The 26,285-nt window shown below is 43.3% G+C and overlaps 1 protein-coding gene across 1 annotated transcript; it reads left to right on the top strand.

Moving 5' to 3' along the window:
* Positions 1-11,745: 11,745 nt before the first annotated feature.
* On the top strand, positions 11,746-16,179 carry LOC129766368 (uncharacterized). The gene is made up of 2 exons (XM_055766892.1): positions 11,746-11,914; positions 15,891-16,179. Exons 1-2 carry the CDS (start codon positions 11,746-11,748, stop codon positions 16,109-16,111), a joined length of 390 nt encoding a protein of 129 aa, XP_055622867.1. The 3' UTR covers positions 16,112-16,179.
* The last annotated feature ends 10,106 nt before the right edge of the window (positions 16,180-26,285 follow it).

Here is a 26,285-nt window from a genome sequence, read left to right as displayed (position 1 = left end):
CAGGGGCACGCTTGAATGAGAATAAAACCATCGCAATAGACGTTGGATGCGTAAATGATCCAATCACTACAACGTGGCTTCGTACGGAAAACACCGTCAATTATTTTCGGGATTATTTTCACCAATTCGGTCCGATGTATGGCAAAGACAAATTGGGATTTACTCGTGACGAACTTTTCGCATCTAGTATGGCGGCATTCTTCACGAAATTTATCATTAACACAGAAGGTAACGCTGTTGAACATTTTTATTTCCTCGAGGACATGGTATATGGCAGCGAATCTGCATCCAACGGCAGCACACGTGGCGAAACTGAAGACCATTATGCGAGGCTTTCTATTCCGTGGTGCATGTGCAACCATACCAATGGAGCAACTAGCACGAAGACGGGAGAATGCCGGTCTCAATCTTCAATTGCCAGCGATAAAGTGTAAGGCATTGTTGATCAATCGGCACCTACACGAAATGAGCTCCCTTCCCTATTGTAATTCCTTCCTCTCCCAAACAACCACTCCCCCTTCAGATCTTCCTTGCCTAAAGCTTATCCTAAACCACATTCCAAATTTCCCCTTCCAAATCCGACAGCAACCATCCGCCAATCTCATCCACCGTTTCTTCATAGAACGTACAGCAAAACCGAAAGTAGAAATAGCAAATCCTGTAACTAACTGGCCCCGTGTGTGGAAGAATATTGCTGTTCGGGACTTATATTCAACACAACGTAGTCTTCTATACATGTGGGTAAACGAGAAGTTCTCGCACCGGCGACTGATGTTCGTTATGAGGCGAACGGACGATGAGAATTGTATACACTGTTCTTCGAGTGTGGAAACAATACAGCACAAATTTTTTGGGTGTCCGAGAGTACGAGATGCTTTCAATGTGCTACAACAACAGCTGCTAGCGGTAACTGGTGGACAACGCGCACTCCATTTAGAGAATCTCCTTCGGCCGTCGCTGGAGGGGATAGCAATGAATGAACGAATTTTGATAATGAGATTGTTGTTGACATATATCACCATATATCACCAAGCCATCCAGCCATTTATTACCGGCGGCCAAATTGGATTTTTTAAGTAATGGAATACACAGTATTAAAATGACAGCAGAGATAAAGGTTTGTTCCAAATTTCAGATCAATAAATCAAAAGGAACGGGGTCAAATTTGTATTAATGTGGGACAACTCTACAGACAAACAATCATACATACGAACAGGTCAAGTTCAATGAAGCCGTTTAAAAAAGTAATTGACTATTTTGTTACAGCGGCCATCTTGGATTTGAATTTTTCTAAAAACCTGTGATCTACTGGTCAGGCACTTTCACTTTATACCCATTTTGATGGGGTTTGTTTTGAGAAAATATGTAATATGTAATATGGCAGCCATCTTGGATTTGCATTTTTTTAAAATAACTGTGTTCTACTAGTCAATCTCTTTCATTTGATACCCATTTGGTGGGGTTTTGAGGAAATATGTAATCTGCCATTTTGTTGTGGTTGCCATTTTGGATTTGCGTTTCTCATGTGTTTCACAGTGTGTTTTCACTGTGTTCTACTAGTTGAGTTCTTTTATTTGATACCCATATTGATTGGATTTTGAGAAAATATGTAATCTGCCATTTTGTTATGGCGGCCATTTCGAATTTGCGTGTCGAATGCAAACACCCCATGGCTATACGCAACCAACGATATTGTATTCTCTCCAACTTGAGAATATGAATCCTGGCAGCTGATCGGAAGCAAAAACTGCCATATTCTAACACTGATAATATCGTTGTTTTGTACAACTGAATGAGGTCTCCTGGATGGGCGCCCCACCATGTTCCGGTTATTGTTTGGAGAAAATTGATTCTTTGCTGGCATTTCTGTTGACGTAGGACTACGTCTAACCAGAAGATATAGGGGGTGAAATGGAAATCTAGGCACTGAACAAGTAGGAAAAAATGCAAGATTTGGAACGCTTATAACTCGAGCATTTCTCAATAGATCGCAAAGGTTTTTGCATCAATTGATAGGAAATATATCTACGCATCTATCATAACGAATAACATTTCATTTTTCTTGAGATAAATAATTGAATAATTGTGAAATATCAAGCATTGTCAAAATGCACTATGTGCCCATTTTTGATTGGTCCATTTTGTGTTCCTCAAATCGTACCGGCCAAAACGGGCAACCAGAGCAGCAGCGAAATAGAATGAAGCACGATTGGAAAGGAAAAAGAAAAAAAAATGAACGAAACATTGGTCGCAGTCTCACACATGCATAATTCTCTACCAGCCAGTCAGCTTAAAAATCCCCGCTCCGCTGCCGTAACGATCATTCCACTCCGACCGTCGACAGAGACGGACGTGTTTGGAGCTCCATTCATTACCTGATTTTTAAAAAAGCTATTAATTTCTCTTTTCAGATTGTCTACCTGCGTTTCATCAACTACCTGTCTGCCCTTGAGGACTACAACAATGGGGAAAACCCGGTCAACCGACCCAGGCATACCACATGGCACCAACAAACGACATCGATCGGACACCGGCAAGGAGCCAATATTAGAAAGGAACCGCTATGCTTTATTGGATGGCCATACCGAGGAGAAACCAACTACCAGGAAAGTAAATGTTGAGAAAAAGGTGAAAGTACCACCTTATTTTACAACATCGAGAGATATAGGAACTTTGAGGTCTGAACTGCTGGCGCTGAAATTGCAGCCAGTTTTTAAAATATGCAGCATCGGGATTAAAATCACTAGTCCCAACCTGGAGCAATATAAAATAATTGGATCATACCTGAAATCAAAAAATCATGAGTTTTACACTCACGATACGCCGTCTGAAAAACCATTTAAGGTGGTGTTGCGAGGTCTTCCTGCTATTGAGTTGGAGGATATTAAAAAAGATCTGGAATAATCATACAATATTCAGCCGTTGGCTGTATATCGGATGACTCGGCATAAGACTCCAGACAATGGGTATTCCAATGTTTTGTACCTGATCCACTTCAAGAAAGGATCAGCCAACATAACTCGCCTAAGAGAAATCAGTGAGATCTTCAATATCTCGGTACAATGGGACCAATACAAACCTCAACATCGGGATGTAACGCAATGTTCAAATTGCCTTGGTTTTGGACACGGAACAAGAAACTGTCACATGAAAACTCGTTGTGGCAAGTGTTGCTGCTGACCACTTAACAAGCACTTGCAGCCTTCCAGAGGAAGAACCTCGCAAGTGCGTTAACTGTGGCGAAAGTCACCAAGCCACCAGCCGTAGCTGCACAAAACGTGTGGATTTCAAACGTATCCGGAAGCAAGCTACTGATAAAACATAGAATAGGAAGAAGGTTCCAGAACTTACTGACAAGGAGTTCCCTCCAATGGTTTCTCGCACGATTCCTGTTCTTCCTCCTCTTCCACTTCCTACAGGTCGTCCCCAAACGGCCTCTTCTAGCGAAAATCCAAAAAAGGAGCAACCGAGCTATAGTAAGGTTGCCGCTATTGGTTTACCACCTACACCAAAACCTTCACCTCATTCCTCTTCTACTGAGGAGCTTTATAGCATGCAAGAACTTGCAACCCTGTTTCTTGAACTAGATCGACAGACTAGAAGTTGTCGCAACCAAAGTGCAAGTGATGCTACACTTTTATTATAACCATGGATCGGTCATCTCTCAGGCTAATTAATTGGAATGCCTGCTCTCTCAAGAGTAAGGTCATCGAATTCACTGACTTCTTAGTGACAAACAGCATCGACGTAGCTATCATTACCGAGACGCATCTTAAACCGAATGTTAACTTTCGGGTTCCGAATTATCGTCTATTGAGAATGGATCGTACTAGTTCTGGTGGAGGAGGTGTTGCCCTAGCCATCAGAAATAACATCAGATATCGACTTTTGCCGTGCCTGAAACTCAACATCATCGAAGCTATAGGAGCGGAAATCACAACATCGATTGGGCCTATTATCGTGATTGCGGTCTACTATCCCAAGCAGACATCAATCAGAGATGGCTCGGCGTTGCTTCTTAAAAACGATATCATCAAGCTAACACGAAGGCAGTCGAAATACGTTATCGGCGGGGACATTAATGCTCGACATCAGTCCTGGGGAAACCAAAGGAGGAATCAAAATGGAGTGACTCTAAACGATGATCTACAGTGTGGGCACTACAGGATTCTTAGTCCAGCAACCCCCACTCGAATTTCTCGTTCTGGAGTACATTCCATCATTGATTTCTTCATTACCAACATGGATCGCCACATCGGTGATCCTATTGCCCTTAACGAGTTGAGTTCGGATCACTTCCCAGTGATGGTTGAATTGGGAGTGAATGTCGTAGTCAGGAGGCCACAATGTAGACGAGACTATCATCGTGCGAATTGGGTGGAATTCCAGCAGCTTATCGACAACAATATTGATCTCGATCAGCCTCTTGAATCTCCCGAAGATATCGAAATAACAGTCAGCTATATTCAAACTGCAGTTATTGAGGCTCGCCAAAACCACATCCCAGAAACGATTCAGGTGAGTGACTCTGTTCAAATTGATCCAATTACTAAACATTTGATTAGACTTCAGAACCTCTATCGAAGACAGTACCAACGTACTGGTATTCGAGAGAGGAAACGACAGTATAATCAGTTAACCAAGGTTATCCAGACCAGAATGATTGATCTCCGTAACAAAAAAATCGCAAAAGATATAAGTAAACTTCCGAATAACTCCAAGCCATTTTGGAGGCTCGCTAAAATTCTCAAGACCAAGTCTAATCCTATTCCTCCTCTTCTACAACCTGACAATTCAGAACGATTGATAACACCTGCCGAAAAGGCTAATGCAATTGGAAACCATTTCGCTAGTTCACACAATCTTGGCCAGAACATTACAAGTCCATTTGAAGCTTCGGCGAATGATACTGTAAGAGCTATTGACAATATTCATTCTGTACCTCAAGAGAATGAAATCATCTCGACTGCAGAGGTTATCTCGGTTATACGCTCGTTGAAGAATATGAAGGCCCCCGGCTTCGATAGTATATTTAACATTGAGTTGAAACATCTTAGTAACAACTTATATGAAATTATGACTTCTGTCTTCAACAGATGTCTATCACTTGGCTACTTCCCCTCGAGTTGGAAGTTGGCAAAAGTGATCCCGATACTAAAACCCGGAAAAGATAAGGATCTTCTTTAAAGAGCTATCGACCAATTAGCCTTCTCCCAGCATTTTCGAAAGTATTCGAAAAATTTATATTAACGCGCATTCTTGCTTTTGCAAATGAGCACAATATATTTTTGGATGAGCAGTTTGGATTCCGAAAAGGCCACTCTACCATTCACCAGCTTCGTAGAGTATACAACATAATCAAACGAAACAAGTCAGTTTCAAAATCATCTGCCATGGCACTTCTTGATGTTGAAAAAGCATTTGATAATGTTTGGCATAATGGTCTCATTTACAAGCTTGAGAACTTTGGTTTTCCTACATACTTGATAAAAATTATCAAAAATTATCTTTCTGATAGAGCGTTCAATGTTTCTATAAACAATATTTCATCGGAGAAATTCATTGTGAATGCATTCGCAAAAGGATCAAGGATCCATCTTGGGACCAATTCTTTTCAATATCTACACTTCAGATATTCCCGCACTCCCATCTGATGGGAAACTGTCACTATTTGCAGATGACACTGCCATCATTTACAAGGGCAGAAGTATCACAGAATTAAGATCTAAACTTCAAAGAGGGTTGGACGCTTTGTCTGGATATTTCAATAATTGGAACATATGCATAAATGCCGCAAAGACACAAGTTATATTGTTTCCCCACAAGAACACTCCAAAGCTTGTTCCTCCTCAAAATATGACAGTCAGTCTTAATGGCAATAGTATTGAATGGTCTTCAGAAGTAGTGTATCTGGGTCTAACTTTCGATCGAAAGCTTACCTTCAGAGCACACATTGACAAAACAGACACAAGATGCAACATTTTAATCAGGTCATTGTATCCCCTGATCAATAGATACTCTCGATTATCTCTAACGAATAAACTTGCAGTATACAAACAAATAATATTTCCAGTTATCGCATATGCGATGGCCATTTGGGAGTGCTGTGCTCCAACTCACAAATTAAAACTTCAACGCATACAAAACAAAATACTTCGTATGATTCTAAACTCTCCACCCAGAACGCGAAATTCGGAGATACATCAGCTGGCCGGGATTAAAACCTTGGATGAAATTATCAATAACAATTGTATGAAATTTTTTTTTTTTTTATCTGTATTATAGTGACTTTCAACTCATTTGGCTGGTTCGTCACTTTTACTTCCATTTTTGGAAGAATGTAAGGAGTGAGAATTGAACTCGTGACCTTTAGCGTGAGAGGCATGGATGTTACCACTACGCCAGATCGCCTCCATTGTATGAAATTTGAACAGAGTTGCGCTCTCTCAACACACGGAATAATACAAAATCTGTATGAGTATGCTACCTGAGTTCATAGTCGTTACCTTTCAAGGTAACGGCTTTGGGTTTGGGTAGATATATTTATTTCCAGTTAGATAAGTAGTGTAAGTTGGGATAATGTAAATAATTTGGGGAGGGTATCTTATAAGTTAGATTTAGGTAAAAAAAAGGTAACAAAAAACTAGAAAAGTTTAGGCATGATTTTACAATAGGAATATGAAACAATCGAATAATGTGTATGATACAAATCATTACAAAACTTGACATTGCAACTTAAAGATGTAGAACCCTAGGTTGATCACTTGATATGTAGTACTTTATTATAATGTAAACCAAATTAAGAAATAAAAAGAATTTAAGTGAAAAAAAAAACGGATGGGTAATGTCGGGGACATAACCGGAGTGACGTAGGACTATACAAAGGGGACAGCTTTTGTTAAATATATATTTTAAATATATTGTTTTATTTTCTTCTCCTACGTGAATACCTACCTACCTACCTACCTGAAAAATGGATTATTTTACTGTTTACTCTTTATGAATATGTTGATGGTTCTGAAAAGAACCTTTGGTGTTGTTTTGACGTAGGACTACGTCTTTCATTTCTATACCGGGGTGTAAAATCAATGTTTCGAAAACGAAAGCGTTACGTCGGAGACCGAGATTTTGAGCGTTAATAGCTCTTAAACAACTGAACGAAATGGTATGATGAACACTTCATTCGAAAGATAAAATGTCTACGCGTCATATACTTGTTACCTTTTCATCCAAAAACTTGTTTCAATAGCCTTAAAATTGCTTTCAAAATAGGCTATTGAAATCACCAATCGGTATATAAGCGAGCGCCGCTCGTAAACCCACTCAGTTATAATTGAACAGCGACTGGAGCATGTTGTCGCTGTTGTGATGAAGGTCACTTCGTTTATCATGAAAGCGCTGATGAACGGTGTTACCAAGAGCCTGTTTGTACACCTTAGGCCAGAAGGGAATCCATCAGGAGGAGAGTGATGCCACGGTTCCGCTTGAAACATCGGAGCAGCCGACACACACATATACACGCGCGGAATCCTCGTTGCTATCATCGTTGCTGAAAAATAATCTACCAGTTCCCCTGGGAATTGAAAAATACATTCATGCGAAAGAGTTTATTTTAATGTTTTCTATCCATGTTACACTGCAACCAAATACATTTGGTTTTGTGATTTTTCAATCAATCCCAATTGACAGGAAAACTTCTATTATTTTCCCCCATCAGTAGATAATTTTCGTATCCAATGTTGGATGCATAATATGAAAAACGGAAAAATTTTCACATCGCCAAAATCATGTAATATTCGAGTAATCATTTGCTTCTTACTCATATAATGCTGCGACCAAATACATTTCGTTTTGGATTTTTCAATCAAGTGTGATCAATGTAAGACCACGTCTTTCGGCAATTTATTAGAGGTGCAATGAATCTTGAGGAATTCCCGCTCTACGCGCACTGGCAAACGATGTTTACTCAACAATTTCTCAAGTGAGAAATGTGTGTTGTGAGAAAGGATTAGCGAACGCAAAAACGACAAACGGGAGAAAGAGATGTTTGGAGGTCGAAGAAAATTGGCAGAAAACATCTTCATTTTATCTTTCGAATAATGTGATTCATACCACTTCGTTTTGCCAGAAAGAGATTATTATTGCTCAAATGAGGAATCGAGTCCTCCGAGGAAATAATCCAGCGCAAATTAGAGTCGCCTATCGATTGCGGCATTCGTACACAAATAATTTTATAATGCAGTTTCATCAAAGTGATTTCTTCGATATGGGGAAATATTCACTACATAATGTCATGTGTTTCATAATCTTCATTATCAAATCCATATCCATGGCCCCTATCGGTATCGAATTATCATTGACACCACGATTTTCGCTAAATGCTCATTTCAGTTCGGCCTGCAAAAAACTTTTCTGAACTCTTATCCATCAAATTTGGAGCCCTGAAAAGGGCTGTTGATTATATGCTAAGCTAATATAGCACGCTCTCCACGGATACGATGGGCCAGCTGGATGTCCTTGGGCATGATGTGACGCGTTTTGCATGGATAGCACACAGATTGGTATCTTCGAATAGGCCTCCTGCAGCGTCATAACCGCGGAACTTTGAAAGCGCAAATCGGTTTTGAAGTCCTGAGCAATTCCACGAATCAAATGCTGCAAAGGTAGATGGCGGATCAGCAATTCGGTCGACTTCTGATAGCGACGAATTTCACGCAAAGTTCCCGGTCGATAGCGATGTGGTCACACTCCTCGCGGCTGGTGCACTTATCCGAGCTGCTTTCGTGGTGCCTTACCACCGAAAGACTAACGAGCTGTGTGCTTGGTCCCACACAAACGAGTCCTCACGGTACGAGAGTAGAGTAAGAAATGAACGAAAGCAAAGGAAGCATCTTATTATAAGCCATAAAAGTCCAGAATGTAAACCCCACCATCTTTATTATATAAGCTTACTGTATACTTACTTCGATGTTATTCGTTTTTCTCTCAGAGTAAGCTACGAATATAATAAGGGTGGGGTTTACATTTTATACTTTTATGGTTTATAAAATGACGCTTCCTTTGCTTTCGTTCATTTCTTACTCTACTCTCGCACCGTGAGGACTCGTTTGTGTGGGACCAAGCACACAGCTCGTTAGTCTTTCGGTGGTAAGGCACCACGAAAGCAGCTCGGATAAGTGCACCAGCCGCGAGGAGTGTGACCACATCGCTATCGACCGGGAACTTTGCGTGAAATTCGTCGCTATCAGAAGTCGACCGAATTGCTGATCCGCCATCTACCTTTGCAGCATTTGATTCGTGGAATTGCTCAGGACTTCAAAACCGATTTGCGCTTCCAAAGTTCCGCGGTTATGATGCTGCAGGAGGCCTATTCGAAAATAATAATTTGTGTGCTGTCCATGCAAAACACGTCACATCATGCCCAAGGACATCCAGCTGGCCCATTGTATCCGAGGAGAGTGTGCTATTAGCTTAGCATAAAATCAACTGCCCTTTTCAGGGCTCCAAATTTGATGGATAAGAGTTCAGAAAAGTTTTTTACAGACCAAACTGAAAGGAATATTTTCGTTTGGACGCCATTCAGCATTGAGAAAATTCCGGAAAGATCTAATCATTGCTGAAAAATAATCTGCCAGTTCCCTGGGAATTGAGAAATACATTCATGCGAAAGAGTTTATTTTAATGTTTTCTAACCATATAACACAGCGACCAAATATTTTTCAATCAAGTGCTATTAACAGGTGGTTATCGAGTTAGCAATAACCACTGGAGGGCTGGAAAGAACTAATCATTGCTGAAAAATAATCTGCCAGTTCCCCTGGGAATTGAAAAATACATTCATGTGAAAGAGTTTATTTTAATGTTTTCTATCCGTGTAACACTGCGACCAAATATTTTTCAATCAAATGCTACTAACAGGTGGTTATCGAGTTAGTATTAACCACTGGTGGGTTTCGAGTATCGAGGAAAATCTGAAAAGAATTAATTGTTGCTGAAAAATACTCTGCCAGTTCCCCTGGGAATTGAAAAATACATTGAAGCGAAATAGTTTATTCTAATGTTTTCTATCCATATAACACTGCAATCAAATACATTTGGTTTTGTGATTTTTCAATCAATCGCAATTAACAGGAAAGCTTCTGAAAATTATTCTTCCCCATCAGTAGAAAATTTTCGTATCCAATATTGGATGCATAACATGAAAAACCTTGAGCCTCCAACGTAACGCTCTCGTTTTTGAAGTCACCCAAATATTTATTTATCCATTCATTCAGGATGGATTTAGATTCAACTTCAAACAAATGATCTCTAAATCAACGCTAGTCCTACGTCACCCTTGCGGTTATACCATAGATATAACCCACTTCCTGTTTTTTTGTTATCACTCGATATTCCCATCTTGTTCGGTTAAACCTTCCTGTTTAGCTATTGCGTTTGCCACTCGCCACAGCTTTCACAGTTGGAAAATTTCTTCCCATCCAGCTTGTGACATGTTGTTCAGTAAATTACATTGCGGTAAACCACATCGGTTCGCATCACAACACATCAACAAACCAACCCAAGCAGCCATGTCTGGACATGGTAAAGGAGGAAAATGAAGGGAAAGGCAAAATCCCGCTCGAACCGTGTTGATCTGGAGTTCCCCGCAAGGGTAGCTAGGCCGAGCGCGTTAGTACCAGTGCACCAGTCCACCTAGCCGGCGTTATATAGTTTCGGCCGCCGAAGTGATCGAGTTAGCTGGCAAAGCTGCTCGCGACGATAAGAAAACCCGCATTCGGAACAGAACACATTCGGTTCGGTGGACATCAAGACAACAGGCAGTTGCAGCGAGTGGCGAGTGGCAAACGCAATCGCAAAACGGCATCAGGTAGCAGAAGAAAAAAGTTTGTTCTTTATACAAACTGCTTTGGTGGCAAATCCAGAACATGTCGGCATCGAGGGCGTTCGAAATGGTTTTTTTCAAAACCACGAGTACTAAGTTTTCTAAATTGGAACCATTCTGTGGTAATGGGTCTGTAATATATCTATGGTCCGTATGTGTACGAACAGGAGAGCGGAGAGAGAATAAATATATATATACGAGATTGTAGAATCGACTACACCGGTGTTTATTTGATCGTGTAATTTTCACAAATTGGCGACGATTGTGGGACGATAATTTGTAGTGGGTGCATAGGATTTCTTCTGGATTAACAATCATCAGCTGGTAAGTGGATTACATTGATTTGGTTGCGGGAAATTTGCTGAAAAAATGAAATATTTTTCCATACCTTTCATCAGAAGGTTGGTGGAAAAAGCTCTCGATTGACGCTACTGACGCGCATATGAAAAAGCTCCGCACGGTGAGAGCGAGTGAAACTTCTTCTTGGAAGTGAAAGAGATAGGCGCATGTAAGCCTGGATGATCTGCGACTTGACAGCAGGGCTCGCGACGAGAAAGCGGTAAGATCTGCGACTTGACAGCAGGGCTCGCGACGAGAAAGCGGTGAGATTTGCGACTTGACAGCAACACGGAAAGCTTCGCGACTAGTGAGCGGTGAGCAACAAGAAAGTTTCCGCAACGAGTGAGCGGTGAGATATTCTGCTTGGAAAAAGCACACGTTGCCGTGACGAGAAAAGCGAACAAGGTTATTGATTGGATGTAAACAAGTCTGTGAACGATTGAAAAATCGGTTTGATTTAACGAAAAGAGGTAAAATATTGGGATAGATTATTAGAATCAATTGTAATTGATGTTGTTTTAAGGATGGATAAGCTGAAGTGTTTCGCGACCCTACCACCGTTCTCATACGCGGATGTGCCGCTGGCCGAACGCCGCAGTAAGTGGCATGTCTGGAAAAGAGGGTTTGAAATTTGTCTCCGTGCTTCCAAGGTGACGGATGCCATTGAAAAGAAAGATCTACTGCTTGCTCAAGGTGGGTTCGGTCTTCAGGAGATATTTTTTAACATTCCTGGAGCGGACGTAGAAGAAGACAAAAATAACGGTATCGATCCGTATGAGGTGGCAATCACAAAGCTGGATTGTTATTTTGCACCCCAACGCCATGAAGCGCACGAGCGGTATCTCTTCTGGGCCATGCAACCTGAGACCGACGAGGGTTTGGAAAAGTTTTTAATGAGAGTTCAGGTTCATGCCAGTAAATGCAATTTCGGGATGTCAGCAACCGCAAGCAGTGGCATTGCGGTGATCGACAAGATGCTGCAATTCGTACCTCCGCCGCTGCGGGAAAAACTTCTCCAAGATTCCAACTTGAACATCGAAGAAATGATCAAGCAAGTTAACGCACACGAGACCTCACGATCGGCTAGTGATCAAATCAGTGGTAAAAACATTCTTCATAATACACCCAAAGCAACGGAAACAATGCAAAGCATTCGGGGATCCTGCAAGTATTGTGGGCGTTCTCATGGGCCAGACGCGTGCCCGGCATGGAATAAAACCTGCGGGAACTGCCACAAAAAAGGACATTTTCGAGTCGTTTGCTTTAATCGTCCTGCCAGGGGACCGGGGAATTTCGTACCATCATCTTATCCGGCATCGTCATCGACCTTCGCGTCAACAACAGGAAAAAATTCACTGAAGAGAACCCACGTTCAAGTTTCTCCGGCTGCTTGGTATTCGAGCGGCAGACCAGCACAAAACAAGATCGCGAGGTATGCGCGGAAGGTACATGCTATCGACGATGCGGAAGTTGACAACGAAGAGGTCGAACTTGTCGAAATGGTATCATCGGTTCATGATTCCGAGGAGTTGGTTTGGGCCAATGTTGGCGGTGCACTAATTGAAATGCAGATCGATTCAGGTGTACAGTCAAACATAATTGACGATCAAACCTGGGATGTGATGATTCGTAATGGAGTACATACAATCGGGGGAAATCAGCAACCAGATCGGAGATTCAGAGCGTATGCACAGAAAGATTGCCTAGTTGTAACCAACATGTTTGACGCAGAAATCTCCATCTGCGATGGGTCGAAGCAACTGGAAACGGTAGCACGTTTCTACGTTGTTAAGGATGGTCCTCAGCCTCTATTGAGGAAGAACACCGCAAAGCAGCTGGGTGTTTTGATAGTTGGGCTTCCGAGTAAACAAGAAACAGTTCAACATGTAGACATTTCACGACCATTTCCAAGCATCCGTGGCGTGAAAATACATATCCCGGTTGACATGTCAGTAGAGCCTGTCGCCCAACGATTCCGACGATTGCCTTTCGCAACTCTGCAGCGTGTGGATGACAAGTTGAAAGAATTGTTGTCCAAGGACATAATAGAACGAGTTGTGGAACCCAGTCGCTGGGTATCGCCAATGGTTGTCGTTGTCAAGGACAGTGGTGATATTCGACTATGCATCGACATGCGCAAAGTCAATAAGGCGATTCTCCGCGAAACCCATCCGCTTCCGACCATCGAAGACGTTCGCTGGAAGCTGAATGGGGCGCTTTTCTTTTCAAGACTGGACATCAAGGATGCGTTCTACCAGCTTGAGTTAGACGACGGAAGTAAACCATTGACGAAGTTCATTACTCACAAAGGTAACTGCGATTAATTTGGATATATGATTACAGAGTTGTTATGAAATAAGACTTGTAAGGATTTTATTTATGGTTGTTTAACCATAACGAGCACATACTTAAAACTTATGACAAGGTAGATAATACTAGTATATTGCTTTATTTATTTGCATGCAAGGTTTATTCAGATACAAAAGGCTCGTGTTTGGAATATCGTGTGCTCCGGAGATGTTTCAGAAAGTTCTTGAACAAATCTTATCGGACTGTGGGAATGTCATCAATTTCATCGACGATATAGTCATAGCAGGAAAAACGGAGCAAGAGCACGATGCTTCGCTGAAGCAGGTTCTTGATAAGTTGCGATCCTACGGTGTTCTCCTGAACCAATCAAAATGCGTTTTCAAATTGACTGCAATAGATTTTCTGGGTCATCGCTTTGATAGAAACGGCATGACTCCTTCACAAGACAAAATTAAAGCTATCGAAAACTTCAGAACTCCAACCAATTCTGAGGAAGTTCGCAGTTTTCTTGGCTTAGTAAATTACGTAGGGGCTTTCATTCCGGACTTGGCTACGAAGTCGTTTCCACTCCGGGAGCTCACCAAGAACAAAACTGAATTTAAATGGGGTGTCGAAGAGCAGGCAGCATTCGATCATCTCGTACGAGCCATAGGAAGTGTAGAAAGCTTGTCCCATTTTGATCCAAAGTTGAAAACAAGAGTTGTTGCGGATGCCTCCCCGGTTGGGATGGGAGCAGTTCTCCTACAATTTTATGAAGGAGAACCGAGAGTTGTTTCTTTCGCTAGTAAAAGCCTCACTGACACCGAACGTCGATATGCTCAGACAGAGAAGGAGGCTCTGGCACTGGTGTGGGCAGTAGAGAGGTTTCAAATCTACCTCATCGGTGTTCGGTTTGAGCTAGAGACTGACCACAAGCCTTTAGAAGCTATATTCTCACCTGATTCATCGCCGTGTCTTCGAATTGAACGTTGGGTTCTGAGACTTCAGTCATTCAACTACGAAGTTGTGTACCGCAAAGGCAAATCGAATATTGCCGATCCATTGTCACGCCTTTCGCAATCATCAGAAGCGGTATCATTTGACCCAGATTCCGAGGTCTACGTTCGTAGTGTCCTAGAACTGGCTGCTATCGACCTGAATGAACTTGAAACAGCATCTTCCAACGACCCAGAGCTAACTCAATTGCGAGAGTGTTTGGATCGTGGGGTGTGGAATCATACATCTGAGGCAATCAAACCATATCACGCCTTTCGGAACGAGCTTGGAAAAGTAGGAGACCTCGTAGTCAGAGGATCAAGATTAATGATTCCACGAGACTTGAGGCAACGCATGTTGCAATTGGGACATGAGGGTCACCCAGGTCGTACTAAGATGCAGCAGCGTCTGAGGCATACCTGTTGGTGGCCAGGAATGGACGAGGCTATAATTCGCACAGTGGATTCGTGCACAGGTTGCCAGCTGGTAAGCCTGCTAAATCGCCCTGAGCCTATGGAACGGAGGAAGTTGCCGGTTACGCCGTGGACGGATATTGCCATTGATTTTATGGGTCCGTTACCTTCGGGAGACTACTTATTAGTTATCGTGGATTATTTTAGCCGTTATAAAGAAATCGAAGTTCTTCGGAAGATAACGGCAAATGAAACGGCTGAGCGCCTGGAACGCATTTTTGTTCGGCTTGGGTATCCTCAACCTATCACCCTGGATAACGGTCGCCAGTTCGTTAGCGATGAGTTTGATACATATTGTAAGCGTAAAGGTATACACCTTAACAAGACCACCCCGTATTGGCCTCAAGAGAACGGTTTGGTTGAGCGCCAAAACCGGTCACTTATCAAAAGGCTCAAGATCAGCCAGGCTCTGAAGCGCGATTGGAAGCATGATATGCTTACTTACCTATTGATGTACTACTCAACACCTCATAGTACCACCGGAAAGACCCCAAGCGAGCTAATGTACGGGCGAAACATTTGGACAAAAATACCTACCTTGCAAGACGTGAGCACTGCTGTACCGCTTACTGACTATAGAGATCAAGATCAAGTTGCGAAGGAGAAGGGAAAGGAGAGAGAAAATGAACGACGTAGGGCGAAACCGTCGAACATTAAAGTCGGAGATAAGGTGTTTGTAAAGAATGTTCTTCATGGTAATAAGCTGACTCCAACGTTCAATCCTGCCATTATGACAGTGGAGGCTAAGCAGGGCCCTAGAGTAACAGTCCGCAATCAGGAAACAGGAAAAGTTTACGATAGAAATTCTAGCCACCTGAAGAAAGTAGTTCTTCCAGAAGTTCTCGTTTCTAATAGAAGTATATCGTTTGCTTAGCTGTATTTCAGATATATTTCAATGTTGATATTTACAGGATCCGGCCAGGCTACAACAGAGCCTTCGATTCCGGATAATGTCGAGCAGTCTGATGATTTACCGATTGATGGACCGCAGAAGCCAGAGGAGACAGCTAACGCTGAAGCAGCTGCTGTCATGCAGCAGTCAGGATCCGAAGACGATTCTGCCAATCGTGGTAGATCTCAACGCACTATCAGGTTGCCGAGGCGTTACAATGAATGTTTTATGAAATATTAATTGTTATAAAAAAAGGGAGATGTGGTAATGGGTCTGTAATATATCTATGGTCCGTATGTGTACGAACAGGAGAGCGGAGAGAGAATAAATATATATATACGAGATTGTAGAATCGACTACACCGGTGTTTATTTGATCGTGTAATTTTCACACATTCCATAAAAGAGGCGCTTTTCAGGGCCATAAAACCTTCCAAAAAAGAGTTTAGTAAATACAGTTCAATGCTTTCTAAAACATTATCCAAAATTCCTGACTTTCCTGATTATTCAATTTTCACCAATTCTTAAATTGTTTCCAGATTGAAAGTACAGTAATTTAAAATTAGTTCGACATTTAGCTAATTGGACGGACATGTAATGCGAAATATTTAGTTGGACATTTTTGTAAACATAGAGATCCAAATTATGACCCCACATTGAAAGTCGACACTGTACCACTGTCATCGCAAATGTTCAATTACAGGTTCAAATCGCCTCCAATGCGACACTGAGTGGTGCTTCGGCACGTCGCATTCAATGTAATTTACTGTACAACATGTCACAAAGCTGGATGGGAAGAAATTTTCCAACTGTGAAAGCTGTGGCGAGTGGCAACAAATCACTAAACAGGAAGGTTTAGCCGAACAAGATGGGGATATCGAGTGATAACAAAACAATAAACTCTTTAGATGGAAGATAATTTTGTGATCCTGAAAAGGACCCTTTTTAGCCTGCATGTGAATCCAACGAGCGAACAAATCGTAATGAATGTATTTTTTTGCCATCGCTCCCTTTTAACGCTCATTCATTCGGCTGAGTCTGCCGATTTGTCTCTATCCTGTGAGTGTGTACCGCTAGAGTATAAAACACGCGTACCCCAAAAAAATATCTTATTTTCTTTCAAACCGTAAACCCGTGTGGTTGTACGGTATCGGCATCGTGGACGTAACAAAGGAGGACAAGTTAAGGGAAAGGCAAAGTCTCACTCGAACCGTGCAATTCTCCAATTCCCTGTTGGTCGCATTCACTGATTGCTCCGCAAGGGTAACTAGGCCGAACGGATTGGTCCCGGAGCACCAGTATACCTAACAGCGATTATAGAGCTTCGGCCGTCGAAGTGCTCGAGTTGGCTTGCAAAGCTGCTCACGACAATCAGAAAACTCGCATCAAGAACAGAGCAGCTTCGGTTCGGCGCTAATCAAGGCAACAATTAGTTTCAGTGAGTGGCAAAGTGTTTCTCCGGCACGTCGCATTAAATGTAATTTACTGAACAATATGTCACAAGCTGGATGGGAAGACATTTTCCAACTGTGAAAGCTGTGGCGAGTGGCAAACGCAATAGCTAAACAGGAAGGTTTAACCGAACAAGATGGGAATATCGAGTGAGAACAAAAACACAACACCAAAGGTTCTTTTCAGAACCATCAACATATTCATAAAGAGTAAACAGTAGACTAATCGATTTTTCAGGTAGATAGGTAGGTATTCACGTAGGAGAAGAAAATAAAACAATATATTTAAAATGTATATTTAACAAAAGCTGTCCCCTTTGTATAGTCCTACGTCACTCCGGTTATGTCCCCGACATTACCCACCCGTCTTTTTCAAATACGCAATGTGTCTCCCCCAGGTACACTTAGAATCAAAATATACACCCAGGTATTTGAAAAACATCGAGTGCCTGATCGTTTCGCCGGATAGGTGAAGCTGGAATTGGGTGGTTTCGTGCTTCCTAGAAAAAACGACCATTTCAGTTTTCTCCGTAGAGAATTCGATACCCAGCTTGAGGGCCCACGTGAACAGATTGTTCAGGGTTCTTGCAACGTATCTTGAGAACGACGGGATTAGTACCCGTGATGGAAATAAGTCATCGTCTGCAAGTTGTCTCAGCGTGCAGTCTCTAGTTAGACAATCATCCATATCATTGACTTAAAAACTGTACAAGAGGGGGCGTAGGCAGGAGCCTTGCGGTAGGCCCATGAAACTGTAACGAGAAGATTTCGAGCTGCCATGAGAGAAAATCATGTGCATTTTTTGATTTCGATCGAGGCGAATAATGTTGAAATCGTGGAAATTCAGCTCGTCGGCTGAAGAAAGCCATGTTTCACAGAGGGAAAATACATCACAGTTAGCACTATGAACTAAAAATTTAAATTAATCTAGTTTAGGGATGATGCTTCTGCAATTCCACTGTATTACAGAGGTCAAATCCTTGACCTCTTGCACTGAATCAGGCATCGAGGGAAATGAAAGCTGCTAAAAACACATTTTTCTTTCAAAAATGTTCCAACAATCGGAAGCAAACATAATACTATGCTTTTAAGAGGGTCATTTATATTTAAAGCATTTAAAATGTTGTATACCAGGTCAGAAAGCACAAGCAAACCAGATTGTGGCTATTGTCTCGACCGCGAAAATGGAACAGACGGGTTGGGTGCTGCTTCGGGAAGTGCTGAAGACCCTTGGTGCGTAGAAGTACCGCGTAAACCAGGAGGTACTTGCTTCGGTCTATTCTCAGCATGTTCGATTTGAGGTTTCATTTCAACTTGGGAAGTTTCAGTCTTCTTTCTGGGAGTGATGGAAAATAAGTAATTTTTCTTTCCCTGATGGCACCCTGCGATGTACCGGAAATTCCTGCATCGCAACAGCAACAGGCTCATCATTCTGCAGAATGGATTAGGGATTGTCGTTGAGTCGATTTTCTTCCTCAACTTCTGCTTCATCTTTCTGCCCTTCAGGAGGAGGATCGGTATCGGAAATATTCAATGGGGGATCCTTTCCGCCCTCAGCCATATCAAAAAAATCGATCAACTGTTCGATATGAACAGAATATAATGATAATCAAAATAGATAAATAAGTGAAACAAAATATGTTTTATATAAGGTTATGATGCGAATATTAATTTCAATTTATTTCATATTATATAAAATGCTAAAATACAAAAAGTTCCAATAAAAGTTCAACGGTATATATTGGTGTGTTGCAAAAGTTTTGGAAAGGATGGATCAATACTTATACACTGCTTTCGGGGCCACATGTATATATTAACCCTTTCAGGACCATAAGGTTACGGTACCTTATTAAATCAATTTAGCTATATGTTATGAATCAATAGGCACCCTAAAAACATAATTTATACTAAAAATTCAAAAAACTTTTACCTTTTTTTTTGTTAAATTTATGGCACAAATATGTCCCTATGGTCGCTATTATGTATTGCCAGTAAAAATAATAAAAAGGTACATTCCGAAATATTAAAATAAAAAAATAATTTACAATGGTTACGTGAATATTTAATTAATCCATGATTTTTGCTTGGGACATCGGCGTCCCCGTGGTCGTGAAAGGGTTAAACAGTGGTCGGTAAATGGCTGAATACAGCGAACATATAACTCATTATGATGATCCATTTATGATGGTAGCCTATGATTCAGCAACTCCTATCTTTACCTCCCCGTGGTACCGACTGGGATACGAGCAACCTTCGGAAAGATCGAGTAACCAACCTCGGTGGGACCTTAGGTCGTATGCAGACAGAGAAGGGGGCACTCGGGCCCCAAAGCTTAAGGTGTGTATACGATCCGTGCCGATAGTTGAATGGTGGAAGGGGCGATACAAATATGAAGCCGCGAACGGACCCTGTGGGGTACCGGGGCAAACCTCACAGTAATGTTGCCCTTGCTGTGGTATGGCAGGGTAGTCCACAGTCGACCATATATTTTCCCTAGCGACTCGTGGGAACCACATGAAAAGCAAAACCAACCCAATGCGAAGATCGAAGCGTATTCATCACCCTAAGAAGTGTCCTTGTTGTGTGAACTCAGTGGCATCGTCGTCCTCATCGTCATCATCGTCCTCATCATCATCGTCCTCATCATCATCGTCCTCGTCCTCGTCCTCGTCCTCGTCCTCATCGCTATCCCCTTCTCCGGTTATAGATATAAATCCGGATGAAGAATCGAAGAGCGAGCAGCAATGGTCTGACCACCCATTAGCACCGTCATCGCCATCCGAAAGGACACAAGACCCACTGTACGAAGAATCGAAGAGCGAGCAGCAATGGTCTGACCACCCATTAGCATCGCCATCGTCATCCGAAATGACACAAGACCCACTACACGTGGAATCGAATAGTGAGCAGCAATGGTCTGACCACCCATTAGCAACGCCACCCTTATCAGTATCATGGGAACCACTAGCATCGTCATCCAGAGTGATGCTAGAGCAACTACCCCAGTCCCCTTCTGTAGACATAGAGTCGTTTGATACACAGCAGACGATCCAATTAGACTCTCCGAAAGAACTCAGAGTTGTCCTAGAGCCGATAGATGCTAGTCAATATGATATACAAACCATAAGACTATCTAGAACTGAAACAAGAATGTTCATCTTGCACCACTACGACATGGGTGATTCAGTGTCGGACACCCTCTTGGCATTGAATTCCACATATGGACAAACTGTTACTCGTAGAACGGTTACGATGTGGTACAAAAGGTTCGATACCGACAGGAACTGCGCGGATCGTCCACGCAAAGGCCGTCCGAAGGCAATCGATAACACAGCAACACTGCTTGCTGATGTGAAACAAAACAGCCAGCAATCTACGAGGTCTATGGCCCAGAAATACAACTGTTCGGCAGCGACTGTTATGCGAACGTTGCATAAACTAAACTATGTGCCCAAAAGAATGGGATACCACCCACACAAGCTAGACCCAGTCAACCTTGCAAAGCGGGTGAAACTAGCCCAACGACTACTCAGACAAAGTGAACGAGACCAGGGTATGCTCGATAATTTGGTCACTTGTGATGAATCTAAGATACCCATGTATGCGCCTTACAGAGGCATACATTGGATCGTAAAAGGCGCCATGCCGAAGACAATCGCCAAAGACAGGATGAATCGCAAGTGGAACATGCTCTGTGTGTTTTGGGATCGACGAGGCATTATACACTGGGAATTGCTAGACAAGGGTGTATCTGTTAACCGTAAACGATATCAGAAGCAGCTGGAAAAGGTGGCTGGTATACTGGGAGTGAGTAAACATAGGCCGGTACCCCTACTACACGATAACGCTCCGTGCCATAGGGCACTTGAAACGATAGATAAGGCGAGGAGCCTGGGATTTAACATATTGAACCATCCTCCTTACTCACCAGACATCAGTCCATCGGACTACCATTTATTCAGGTCATTGAGTAATAAGCTTAGGAATAAACTCTTCAAGACTAAGGATGAGATGAGCGCATTCCTGAAAGAGTTCTTCGATAGCAAGCCTCCTACGTTCTATGCCAGAGGCATAGATTCCCTACCTGCGAGGTGGAAGCGGGTCATAAAATACGGTGGTAAATACTGCTTCTAGGTCAGTGTTATGTCATGTATGTTATGTGTTGTGTATCGTCCAATAAAAAAGAGAGAAGCCCCCCTAAATGTTTGGGGCTTCTCTCTTTTTTATTAAATTCCCCTGCGCCTTAATCTATGCAACACGCATTACATCTGGTTCTACGGCTAAGTCCCAGAAACGAGGTCATAAGTCGAAAAAATTCTAAGTCCGAACAATATTCTAAGTCCAAGAAATATGTTCCCGGATCACCCCCCATCGGAATCCGACCCACACCCGGCACTGGTACTGATTACGGTGTCCCAAGTTGCCCCGATCGAACGAGGTGTCTCTGCTAGCGGAATAAGCTGTACACCATGTCCTGGAATGCAAAGTAGCATGTTTTGGAAAAGTCCCCCCCCCAGCACTGCACAGCACAACAGTTTGTTCAATTTCTCACTGCGCGGCCCAGCACGCAGTACGTGTAACAATGCCCCATCAGCATCGGCGCGGCACAGTAGCTTGTGCAGTATTGCCCTTGCGATGCGCTATGTGATGGGCGGGTGCGTCGTGTCCCGTAAGAGAGAAGTCCCACCGTGGTAGCTTAGTGCTGCCCGCGCTGGCGGCTTCTCTCTTTTTTCATTAAATCGCATTGCGCCTGGTAGTATGCAATCGTGTGTGTGTGTGTGTGTGTGTGTGTGAAATCATCCCATGGCCTGGAATAACAACTGTCAAGTGTTGTCCCCCAACACAGCACACAACAGTCTGCGCGAGCCAACGCCCGCAGTACGCAGCATCGGCGATAAGTACGATAATGCTATAACACCAAGTGCGTGTGTGAAGCCATTCCCCTCGCTGGATATTACTTTACTTTTTTTTATTTCATCCTGCGCCTGGTAGTATGCAACCGCGTGTGTGTGTGTGAAACCATTCCATGTCCTGGAAAGACAAGTCTCAAGTGCACAACACCCGCACACCAGCACCCGCAGTACGCAATGTGTAATACACTGCCCCGCCGACAATAACACTAAGTCCCAGAAAGCGTCCAAGTCCCCCCAGCATACAGCACACAACAGCGCTGCGCGAGCCAACCCCCGCAGTACGCAATGTGTAAAACACTGCCCCGCCGACAATAACACTAAGTCCCAGAAAGCGTCCAAGTCCCCCCAGCATACAGCACACAACAGCGCTGCGCGAGCCAACCCCCGCAGTACGCAATGTGTAAAACACTGCCCCGCCGACAATAACACTAAGTCCCAGAAAGCGTCCAAGTCCCCCCAGCATACAGCACACAACAGCGCTGCGCGAGCCAACCCCCGCAGTACGCAATGTGTAAAACACTGCCCCGCCGACAATAACACTAAGTCCCAGAAAGCGTCCAAGTCCCCCCAGCATACTGCACACAACAGCGCTGCGCGAGCCAACCCCCGCAGTACGCAATGTGTAAAACACTGCCCCGCCGACAATAACACTAAGTCCCAGAAAGCGTCCAAGTCCCCCCAGCATACAGCACGCAACAGTTTGTTTTATTTCTCACCCGCAGTACGCAGTGTGTATAACATCGACATCGGCGTGTACATGACTATTGAAAAAAAACACATTCACACATTGGTCACACATCATCATCTTTACCTACGGATCAACTATTGAAACAAGTAACCAACTATTGAAACAACCAACACCTTAGGCACGGCCCAAGTACAAGTACGAGTTCAATAGTAGGGTTACCCCCTATCGGAATATGACCGACACCCGGCACTGGTACCGATTGCGGTGCGTGAACATTTCCCGACCCAGCATGGTGTCTCGGCTAGCGGTACAAGTCTATCCAAGGCACTCCTATAACGATGCCCCCAGTGTGGTATATACCCATTCCGAGGCAACGTTGGTATGACCATGTTTACACTATTGTGGGGAAAGTTGGTGAGTGAAAAGTTTGAGGCATAACTTGCGAAGCTTGTATGGATGTTCGGTAGTACGATGCCGTACGGGTGGGGTCAAGTTACTGTCGGTAGGGTCGAACGTCTATCGAATCCAGTGAGTCTGGTCGGCACCCGGAAGGGTAAACCTTTTGAGCTTGTATCGAATTCAGTGAGTTTCGTGTGTCGAACCCCTACCCTCACTACGGGGTGAGACGTACGTACTCCAGTGTGTGGTGTCGTGTCGTGCGTTGAACGTCGAAGGGGCATAAGGCGATTGTGGCTTTCTCGTGTGCCATGCGAACCCTGTGCAGTACGGTGTGTCGAACATTGAAATACCTCCCATGTAAGACGCATCGCATCAGTGCAGCTAGTAGCACCACACGGGTAGTTACCGCTCTCTCGCTCCGAGTTTTTTTTCTCCCTTGTTATGCCTCCTCAGCGTATGCTGTAGGTATGCAGTAGGGGAAAAAAAGCGTGCGCTCGCTCGCTCGTCTGTGTGTGTTGGGTCGTTTACATCAATGTGGTGCAGCTACCTCGTGATAAGCGAGCGTGGACATGTGCACAATACCCCCTCTCACGCTTTTATGCGTGCTAGTAATTGTGTATGGGAATCTTTTGGCTAGTGTATGGCTATCGTGTATGCGAACGAGAAACGAATTTACCGAGGATGAACGTTGTGGTGATGTTGTGCGAAGTTAATATACACCCCTATCGAATTGTTTGCGGGCCGGCGTGCCGCGCATCCATCAGTAGATAGTGATAGTGAATTCTGGTTGATCCTACCAGGAATATACGCTTGTCTCAAAGGTTAAGCCATGCATGTCTAAGTATAAACAGATTTAATGTGAAACCGCATAAGGCTCAGTATAACAGCTATAATTTACAAGATCATACAACTAGTTACTTGGATAACTGTGGAAAATCTAGAGCTAATACATGCAAAATGCAGGGACCTCGCGGAACCTGTGCAATTATTAGGCAAACCAATCGTCCCCCTTCACAGGGCCGTGACGCTTGAGTTGAAATCTGGATAATTCCGCTGATCGTACGGTTTCGCACCGACGACGGATCTTTCAAATATCTGCCCTATCAACTATTGATGGTAGTATAGAGGACTACCATGGTTGCAACGGGTAACGGGGAATCAGAGTTCGATTCCGGAGAGGGAGCCTGAGAAATGGCTACCACATCCAAGGAAGGCAGCAGGCGCGTAAATTACCCAATCCCGGCACGGGGAGGTAGTGACGAGAAATAACAATATGAGACTCTTGAATGATGTCTCATAATTGGAATGAGTTGAGCATAAATCCTTCAACAAGGATCCAGTGGAGGGCAAGTCTGGTGCCAGCAGCCGCGGTAATTCCAGCTCCACTAGCGTATATTAAAATTGTTGCGGTTAAAACGTTCGAAGTTCATTCTTGTCCAGCACGGGTGCTACTCCTAATGTTGGCAGTAGGTCACTGGTATTGCTGCGACTATAAGACTGGGTGCACATACACGGTGGCACTTTGTGCCCTTTATCGGGTGCGGTGTTTCCACCTGCCCAGCTGCGATTACCTTGAACAAATTAGAGTGCTCTAAGCAGGCCACACAACAGCCGAGAATAATCTTGCATGGAATAATGGAATATGACCTCGGTCCTAGGGGCTGGTAAAGCCAGGGTACAGCGCAATCCAGTGCCAATTATTGGCCCTTCAGCTTCCGCCCTGGAACTCCTATCCTTACCTCCCCGAGGTACCGGCTGGGGTATGAGCAACCTTAGGAAAGATCGGGTAACCAACCCCGGTGGGACCTTTGGTCGTACGCAGACAAGGAAGGGGGAAAACGGGCCCCAAAAGTTAAGGTGTGATGCGACCCGTGCCGAGAGCTGAGTGGTGGAAGGGGCGATATAAATGAGAAGCCGTTAACGGAGCCTGTGGGGCACCGGGGCGCACCCCACAGTATGCAGCCCTTACCGTGTTACAGCAGGGCACTGACGCGGAGGACCCCACCTTTCCCTAGCGACTCGTGGGAATCACATGGAGAATAATAAACAAAACCAACCAAAACAAAAAACTGTATCGACGATGAGCGGAGTAGGAGGTAAAACTTACCTCAGCCTTACGGCAGAAAAAACCGATGGAAAGATAACAAGAAACCCCTTCTTGATATCAAAAACGCTATCCAAACTAACGAAAGATATCATAGAAATAAAGTACATAAAAAGAGACACAAGCTTTCTGATTGTTCTAGAGAACAACAGAAACGCGGAAAAGCTACTAATGCTTAAAAGCTTAGTAAACGGAGAAAAGATAAAAGTAGAATACCACAAGAACCTGAACATTTCAAAATGTGTGGTCTACAGCGAAGAAATGATGGAAATGGAAACGAAAGAGATACAAGTTGAGCTAGCAGACCAAGGTGTGCTAAACGTACACAGAATCACTAGGAAAAACGAAAAGAGAGAAACGGTTAACACGCCTCTTCTTATCATTACGATCAATAGATCAGAGCCTCCGGAGCATCTGAAATGTGGTCTACTAAGACTTAAAACTAGACACTATTTCCCGAAACCAATGCAATGCTTTAAATGCTACAAATATGGGCATACACAGAAGAAATGCCAAAGAGAAGAAGCAAGGTGCAAAAAATGCTCGAAAGACCATATAAACGCATCTTGTGAAGAACCACCATATTGCATCAATTGTAAAGGGAATCATGGGCCTGGCGACAGAAACTGCCCATTTTACAAACGAGAGAACGATATACTAAAAATTAAAGTATCAAGAAACATACCATATGGGGAAGCAAAAAGAACGTACGTAAACACACAAAGACAAACAAAAAGTTACGCTGATGTAGCCAAAAGCCAAGTTCAGCAAAGATTGGTGGTAAACAATGAGGTCATAAACGAGAATAACGCTCTTAAGGCCCAGATCCAAGAACTGAAGCAACAGATAGAAGAATTGAA

Source organism: Toxorhynchites rutilus, chromosome 2, assembly GCF_029784135.1.
Source record: "Toxorhynchites rutilus septentrionalis strain SRP chromosome 2, ASM2978413v1, whole genome shotgun sequence".
NCBI lineage: Eukaryota > Metazoa > Arthropoda > Insecta > Diptera > Culicidae > Toxorhynchites > Toxorhynchites rutilus.
This window is presented reverse-complemented; position numbering and strand designations above follow the sequence as displayed.

Bases quoted from the DNA above. Each gene is read 5' to 3' on its own strand.
- LOC129766368 (XM_055766892.1), top strand. From the start codon at position 11,746: ATGGATAAGCTGAAGTGTTTCGCGACCCTACCACCGTTCTCATACGCG. The intron at 11,915-15,890 runs GTGGGTTCGGTC...TGATATTTACAG, and splicing joins AGATCTACTGCTTGCTCAAG to GATCCGGCCAGGCTACAACA.